General features: G+C 38.8%; 2 protein-coding genes across 6 annotated transcripts in view; one reads left to right on the forward strand and one right to left on the reverse strand.

Moving 5' to 3' along the window:
• LOC111243812 (uncharacterized) overlaps positions 1 to 43 on the reverse strand; it is a 42,102-nt gene extending 42,059 nt beyond the window's left edge. The window contains exon 1 of the mRNA XM_086975161.1: positions 27 to 43. The gene's annotated coding sequence lies outside the window, so the exon portion shown is untranslated. The remainder of the gene's footprint in view (positions 1 to 26) is intronic.
• A 347-nt stretch (positions 44 to 390) lies between these two features.
• LOC111255618 (uncharacterized) lies at positions 391 to 7,123 on the forward strand. 5 transcript variants are annotated; one of them, XM_086975414.1, is made up of 6 exons: positions 391 to 537; positions 641 to 814; positions 2,140 to 2,350; positions 2,643 to 2,876; positions 4,282 to 4,756; positions 5,167 to 7,123. In XM_086975414.1, exons 3-6 carry the CDS (start codon positions 2,273 to 2,275, stop codon positions 5,361 to 5,363), a joined length of 984 nt encoding a protein of 327 aa, XP_086831540.1. In that variant the 5' UTR covers positions 391 to 537; positions 641 to 814; positions 2,140 to 2,272; the 3' UTR covers positions 5,364 to 7,123. The 5 variants fall into 5 exon arrangements, with proteins under 5 accessions (XP_086831540.1, XP_086831544.1, XP_022673501.1 ...); XM_086975418.1 differs by having other exon boundaries at positions 641 to 797; XM_022817766.2 differs by having other exon boundaries at positions 395 to 537; positions 4,282 to 4,735.
• Positions 7,124 to 8,494: the final 1,371 nt, after the last annotated feature.

The raw sequence follows: 8,494 nt of genomic DNA on the forward strand, positions 1-8,494 counted from the left end.
TGCATTCAGTTAAACAGAATAGTTACCTATGGTAGGCCAATGCTAAGTTAGCATTTATGCAGATGCGTAACGTACATCTTTTGTTCACTGTACGAACTCAAAATTCGAAGTGTATCAGCATAACGACATAAGTTTTTTGAGAACTGCATAAAGACAACAAGGATCATTGAGGTCGACGGGTGTTCTCACAGCGCGCGTACATATTGGTTCAAGGCATATCAGTTTGCCTCAGGCGATCACTCGTAATTTGATTTTAATAATTACGTACTTTTATTCATAGCAACGATATCAGTCTTTTTAATCACCTACGTTGAGCAGTTCTGTTACGCGCACCTCGGAGAGAGGGGTGATTTTACTGTGCTTAAAACGGAGGAATGCCGGCAGGTCAGGCCCGTTCCGACGTTTTGGAGAATCTGGATAGCCCTAAAGAAAGAACCTATTGGTCCAGTAAGAACACTTTTTAAATGTACACCATTGTCCTTAGCGCTTTATATATAAGGCATGTGCTTGGTGTGGCAAAGGATCCGTGATAAACAGGTAATGCATTTGTTAGCTTGAAATTTACTAAAATATGTAATGGACGGACTTCGAATGGTATTGAAGCTCGGAATAGATTGCAAAGGGATGTTGTTATTTCCAGCTCAGACGACATGTATGGCAGCTGGCTCGATATGATCCAAATCCAAAGCATTAGAGATTTCATTAGACGTGCTAATACGGGTGCCGTGAAGCTGCTTTTGTCAAACTTTGGGCAGGCTTGAGATTCACACAAAGAAGAGCTCGGATAACATTGCCCTGTGAGTAAATGACATGGGTAAGTAGAACCTGTGAAGTGTTACAGAGCGTATGAATCCAAGGCGCAATTGGCTCTCAAATATGAGCTTCGAAAGCACAGACAGCGGTATCAGCTGTTTGGATTCGTGCACAGCTAACAGCTAATATAAGTTCTACTAATATAGGTTATATTAGTGGCAACCTTCGTAATTGAAAGGGAGACTTGTAGCTATAGTTTGGCGGAAATTACCGTGCGCAAATATTTTTCGGTAATTTTAAATAGTAAAATCTGGCAAAGATCAGTTTATCGTCCTCTGAACAGTAAAAACCCGTGTGATATATTCATAGTACGATACTTACGGGATAGTTAATTACCCTGTCAGTTTCACTTAGAATGATGTCTACGATTCGATACCGAGAAAATTTTTGTGTTGTTTGTGTACGATTATTAATGTTTGGCCGCAATTTATGTATTTACTTGAGAAATCATTATGCTGACCATTGAAAAAGAGCTCTACTCGTGTTGACTATTAGCCACATAGTAGTACACCATATTTGTTTTTCCTAGAAACAAATATATAGTCCTGATAAGAGTAAAACGTATCATCTTTTGACTATAATATGTTGTAATGAGTTGGGGATTACTAGAACAATTCGCAGGGTTCGCGTGATAGCAAAGTGATAGCGTGTTTCAAATTCATAAGGTGGTCTAGCTTCAAAGGCGAACGTAGGCAAAAGGACTAGCCGTCTGAAGCAATATTTAACGGAAGTCAAATTCGGGAAGTTGAAGTTGACTCACAGGCATAGAACTACTCAGATGGCATTAATGAAAAACGTGAGACGCAATGCGAATTTCGCATCAAAGACATGCCTATGTCGTGCTAGGACTAACACTCAGCTGGGGTTCGGTAGGGGGTTTTCATTCAGGAATACTCATGCACATTCAGATTTTAGGAAACGTCTAAGACGAATATTTTATTTTGACCAAAACCAGGAGTTGGCTGCATTTTGCGCTAGTGCAAAAGGAGAATCCTAGAGTGTCTGCATTTGAATTTCCACAAAAAGGCTACATATAGCATTTTGCATTGTTTACTGATAAACAGTATCCAGGACAATTGGTGTCATTCTCGAGAACTAGTATTTCAATCACATTTGACATTTACAGATTCCGAGCAAATACGTAGCTCAATTTGTAATTCTGTTTAGGACAGCTGCAATCGAGGACATTTTGCCATTTTTACCTATGCTGAATCAGTGAAGCTCATTCAATGTTGAAATGGAAGGCAATGTTCAGGCAGGAATACTTGATAAAACATTGACTATGTACATATTTGTATAAAATTCGGCCGTGTTTTTACATTTTAGGGCACCAGGCTGCCAATCCAGGCTAGAACGGTGGCTGTGAAGCACGTTCGTGATGCTTTGAGATTTTAAATTATACCGCGTGAAGTTTTCGGCAAAATTTCGTCGTTGATAGGCAACGTGACTGCCGCTTACTATGGAGGAATTTTCCCAGGATCTTAGCGTAGCTCTCGAAGAAGCGAATCAGCAAGAGTCTGACTCTTGCACTGAGCAAGTGAGTAGAATGTTATGAAAATAGTAACATTAATTATGATTAACAACAAGGTTAGTCAACGAAGTTTCAGTGTTAAAAGTTTAATACAAGAGCTTGCTCTCGTAAGATCAGCAACGACATATACGTAATGGGAATGATTTATTTGAGACCTTTTATTACTATGATCGTTACTCTAGTCGCAAAATATGGCAAGCGACCTCACTGTTCTACACGAATTAGTTACACATTTAGGTTATAATGTGTTTTCCCACTTCACTCTGTTATAATGATTATTTCCATTGTTACAATGAAGGTTATGCAGAAACCTCGTCGACCACGACGACGCCGGGTACGAAAGGGCGTCTGCGACGTAAAGGGCGTAATTGACATTAGTGCTGCCGGAGGTTTAGGCGGACAAGAAACCGATGGGAGTCAGTCCGGTGAGCCTGATGGAGATGGCGCTGATAGAGGTTCGACATCGACGTCCACCCAGTCACAACAACAACCATTCAAAAGCAATCGATCAAAGCGGAATCCTCGAATGCAGGTACATCTTTGCAATAGCTAATCGGAAATCAGCAGCAGAGTATCTACCAAAATATCAATTCAATGATACCAATCACATATTAATACTTTTTTGTTTTTTTAGTACTTCTAGGTACATTTAATTAAGGGTAAAGTGTTATTAAATTAAAGCGGCAGGTAAAATTAGAAACACGTTTAATTTCTATCCGTAATGCCAAAGCTAACGCTTTACGTAAACAATCATGTGCTTTTTTTTCGTGAATTATCTTGTATGCAGTCAGAATTACCTCAGTGGAGTTGATCTGAAATTGAACAGCCCCCAGAGAACTGCTGTGGTCGGATTTCCATGACGGATAGCTCAGAACGGTGTTGTGGGTTTTTTTTTTTCAGGAAAATTGAAGTCTGCGGCTGTAAATTAACCTGAGATTACGTTGGAAAAAGCATAAGTCACAGATCTTGATCACAAGCAATGCTTTTCCACGTGATCGAGTAAAATTATCGGCTTGTTCAGGGAGTACTCGTCTAAAGAGCGAGCCTCTTTATAATTTAAATTTTTGTTAGGAGGTTCCCGTCATCAGAAATTAAAACAGGATACCCCAAAGCGATCGCAATATTGGAAGTGTCATATAGGGGGATGTGATAGGCCGTTATTCAGGCCGTTATTTCAGTTCTTTGGCATAAGGGAATAGCATAAAACCTTCAGATATTCTAAAGTATGTTTTCTTTACTATAATGCCTCTATCATAATCTTACAGTATTTCGTGAAATCAAAACAAGCCTGTTAGCTATAGTCCAAGTTTATTTTGTATCCTTCAGCGCAACGTTGCGTAAAATTAGACCTGACGAATTGTTACGATTCGAGTCTAGAAAACCTAAAATTAGCTTTTTATGCTACCAGCCATCAAAAACCACCACCACCTAAACGCCGTCTCCAGGAGCCAATATAAAATATTTTGGGGATGCTCAATTTCCGCCTAAGGTTTATTAAACTAATTCTGATTGTCTGGAGTACGATCCCCAGAAATTAAATTAAACCTTTACATTTTTGGCTGCCGGGTTCCATTTTATAAATAATCAGGCTACAGAGGTCGTACGAAATACGGATCTGACCTCTCCGTTAAGGGATAATAAGCGTTTCTGATCTTGTGGAACTTTCTGATGTGCAAATTTAACTCTGTGCAATGTTGTTGAAGCGATCGAACCATACTTAAATAAAATTTTAGTTATTCTGGAGAACACTACAATATTAAGACGCGTACATCATCCTTTTTGCAGATTTTTGTTGTTAGGTTATAGATCTAAGGCCGGCCGTCGCTAATCTCTTGTGAGCGCTAACACACTGCTCTGAGTGGATAGATGTCTGCTTGCTATAATAAATCTGTCCTCTTATTTCTTTCCTCATTTCTTTTTGCCTTTATTCCAAACAGGTCGAGGTGAACGAGCGACCACTGGGTAGTCTGGCTGTCGCCGACGACGTCGAAATGACAAACGTAATGCATCAGGGAGCAGGTCCACAGGGAACCACAAACGACTGCCCTATGGAGGGGGCATTTTCTTCGTCTTCCTCTGATTTACCATCGGAGTGTGGTGGGTGTTGTGGATGTTCGTCAGAGGCGGATGACGAGCAGACCGATTTTCCACACAGTGAACCACCGCCGCCGAAAATGGCGGCATTACTTGTGGACCATCCTGTGATTAACCGGCCCGGGCCAGGTGGACGGGCTATTGGAGAGCATGGTCGACATCATGGCGTGGGGCAAAGCGGATCCGTTGGATCGCATCATTTGGGCGGATTATCGATTGGATTAAGTCATCATCATCATCATGTGGCAAGTCATCTTGCATTAACGAACGAGTTCCGCCGGCGAGTGCACTCGGCAGGTGAGGATTTTGCCAAGATGAGTAAGTCAAGAATGGGTAACGAAATTATAAGAGTGCATATTGCATTCGTCATATTGTATTCAGAAAATTCATCGAAGAACAACGATACTGTATTTAGATGACATTAATATGGTTAAAATATGCGTACCTATCTATGTACAAGTAGTTCATATATCAACAGTACGTACGTATGTGTCTTTGAGGATTTCATTAGTGTCTGAAGAAGTTCTAATTGCCTAGCTAAATTCATTCTTTATAAGATGTCCTTAAATAACGTTACAGCAAGAATGTACGTGATCTTACTTTATATATGTTTGTGTGGGTGGGGGAAAGAGAGAGAGCCTGAAATAGAAGGTCAGTATATTATGGTCATATGTCTAAAACCAAAATGTTCTAATCAACTCAAGATTATGCCTCTTCTTTTTTTGCAGGGAACCGAGCAGGTGGAAACTGTTCGGAACAGGCCGGTGGCCGGAAACGTCGTCGTCGATGTTGTCCACTTGTAACAACAACTCCAACGACAACAGGCGGCGTAAGTTCGTGCGGTGTTGGGTCGCCTTCTGTATGCGATTCATCACCCGCCCTTAAACTTGTGTCCGGCTGCACAAGAGACCAGCCGACCATGTAATTCGTCGTTGGAAAGGCACATCTATTTTATATGTAGTTCCATAGAAATGAGAAGAAAAGCAATGACGATTCAATCAATAGACCGATGTTATGCGAACTCACAAAAATCTGTTCGAACAAAAATCTGGGACCAGTGGAAAAACGAGCTGCCTGTTAGATGGCGTCTGATACGACAAGAGTTATCAATGTAGTATTTTTTAATATTATATATATATATAATTGAGTCTTCCTAAGCTATAGTATACTAATAGGGGGAATCATGTTGGTCCGATTGTGCGACACAACTGTAATTTACTTCAACTAAGTGAGCACAAAACACGGGTAACTTATATTACTGAATTAAGTGATTAACACTGTAGTAAAATAGGAGTCCATATTTGATCTTAGAACCACATAACTTCGAAATTTGATAAGAGCCATGACGAACTTTTTCTAAAACTGGATGTAATATACTTGAGCTTGTTTTGTTTGGGGTATACTAACCTGTTCCTATAGGGTTTCAATTTTAGGATCAGTAAAAGGCTTTTTGAGTATTATACCCCGTGGGCTAGTTGTAACGAGGACCATAACCGTGTTCTAGCATAGCCATACCCAAGCAAACACACACAATAACTGTTATTAGCTAATCATTTTATTATTATTATTACAGTTAAGATATAAGATATTATACACCTAATATCCATAAAGTGTTCTTGTGGTAGACAAAGCGCTATTGCTCGTGCTGTGTAAGAAACATTGTACAATATTATATATTATTTATTGTGTAAAAATCTGTGTAACGTATGTTATACGGAGAGCGTATATATATATATATATATATATATATATATATATATAATAATTGTGAGACACAATTAATGCGATGTGCCACTGTATAAACGATAGCCGTGACCTGTCTTAATTCACTCATCGTCTATTTACCGTATACAAATACGTATTTAAAAAAAAAATTTAGCCTATGGCACACAACGGCAAGAATAGCGGAAGGAAGATAGTAAATAAAAATTTCAATTTTAACAACGAGTGAGCCGTGTCTAGTAACCTGTTGATCGATCAAAACGATCAATGAAATAGTTTTCATTGTTCTATATACAAAGTTGTTTTCTATATACAGAGCAAAAAAGTGGATGTCAATTAAACGCTGGTTAGAAAAAGTCGACGAAAAGAGCGCCAGATTTTGAAAGTGCCGAGAGGACTAAAGAAACATAAGCCTTTCTTAACCTGTTTTGTTAGTGTCTTACATGGTAGGCAAGTGAAGGGCGTATATATATATATATATATATATGTGTATATATATATGACTTAGTTCTGTTTAACGTATTGTCCATTTGTTTTCTCAACTTACTGTTCATTTCATTCGTTTAAAACACAGATTGCAAGCGTCGAACATAACAAGTCGCTACGTCAACGTCAGGTGTCACTATGGTTTTGTTATTTGATCATTCGTTAATGGATAAAACTAAAACTAGCTGACGAACGATTTTATGGACGAGAGGCATTGAGATGATATGCATTGAACTTGTATGCGAACCCATCTACTTCCAATACTCTAGTTATCGGAAGTAGATGGGTATCGTTTGGTGAATTCTCGCCGACAGATGCGGAGCTCATCGTAGGCTTCTCTGTGTCGAAGTCATATTTTTGTGCCATCAAAAAAAAACAAATACCAAAAACTTCATTCAAGTCGAATGATGATATCTCTAGTTTCTGTGAAACCAATAAGAGCAGTGAAATAAATTCACAATGTGTGTTGTAGCTCTATATTTGTTTTTTTTTTCTCTTTTCGAAATCATCCGATACAACATCGACAACATCAGCGTTACTCCATGAAAATATTTTTGACGCTAAGCCCTGAACTCACGTGGTTAACCCCTGGAACTTTCGCGCAGCTGAGACATGCGAATGTGCCTTAGACGCACATACTCATGGAAGATCAAAAATATATACACAGCACGGCACCAAGTTGGGACTATCTTTGGCGGGCTGTTTGCCGTAATAGGCATGGGTTCGTCTGCCACTCTTAACTTGGAGGAAGCCTGTTTCTTCTAAAAGAAAATTTTATTTACATACAACAAAGTAAGTCTTCGTTCAGTCCCCCTGCCCTAATATATATATATATATATGATTATGAAAAGTATGGATACATCTGTGGTGTAAATTTTTCGAATTAAGGGCATTACTTGAAAAAAATTCGGTAGTCGGAATCACCGTGATAAGTATGTGTTCACAAAAATGTATATAATTTATTTATCGCATTATCTGCGTTTGGTTTTATACGAAGCAAGCCCTTGATTACAAAGCAGTTGTCAAGGCAAAAAGTGACTGGAATGATTGTCTCAAAAAGGGCTGAGCTTCATTGTGATCCTTATACGTTTTCCAGCTATTGCATAACAGAAAGGAAACCTGGGTGGACGATTATTACTAGTCTGAAATTACGTTCAATAGAAGCATAAGGAAAAACGTTATTTTTGTCATTTGCCAATCTAGTCAGTTCTAATGTCGTCGAGTAGGTCTCGTGTGGTCCACTTGCCAATCTTGCTTTCAGAAATCGTTAGAACGAAGTTGGTAAACTTATCATTGTCAGCGCTGTTAAATGCCGTTTTGAATATCTATGAAGCAGGTAAACAGAGCAAAAATGTCATAAAATAATTGGGACCTCTGCGGTCACATCAGCCTAGTTAGGGATGGGGCAATCGACGGAAGTCTTCTGCCACGAAAATATTCCTGAAGTATTCACTTTAGTACTTTTGTGAAACGCCACAGAAATTGGCTGTGCTTAATTTTAACTATAATAATAAAACCTCGTAGGCAAAAATATTGTATAAGTCTATTACAATACACACAGGAATCGTGTGTCGCAAGCTGAAAAGAGCTTTTCGACATAGACTTTGGTTGATCTTTAAATATTGGATTGCAGTCTTGATCTTCTAGAAGAATAAGCAGTTAATTAAATCGAGCGCCAAATCATTATTCAGCAGAAGATTTTTAAAGTTTTAAATGATAGTTACAATAGTTAGTTCGCTGTTATGTTCGCTAGTAACGACACAACGTTCTTTACCTGTCATAGCTGATTGTGTGGCTGCTTAGAGTTCCATGAGATACATAAGACTTCAAATTTTTCATACAATTCAA

This window comes from Varroa destructor, unplaced genomic scaffold, assembly GCF_002443255.2.
Source record: "Varroa destructor unplaced genomic scaffold, Vdes_3.0 BEIS01000001.1, whole genome shotgun sequence".
NCBI lineage: Eukaryota > Metazoa > Arthropoda > Arachnida > Mesostigmata > Varroidae > Varroa > Varroa destructor.

Coding starts and splice junctions, on each gene's coding strand:
- LOC111255618 (XM_086975414.1), top strand. CDS start 2,273: ATGGAGGAATTTTCCCAGGATCTTAGCGTAGCTCTCGAAGAAGCGAAT. Junction 2,351..2,642: donor CTGACTCTTGCACTGAGCAA/GTGAGTAGAATG, acceptor GTTACAATGAAG/GTTATGCAGAAACCTCGTCG. Junction 4,757..5,166: donor TGAGGATTTTGCCAAGATGA/GTAAGTCAAGAA, acceptor CTTTTTTTGCAG/GGAACCGAGCAGGTGGAAAC.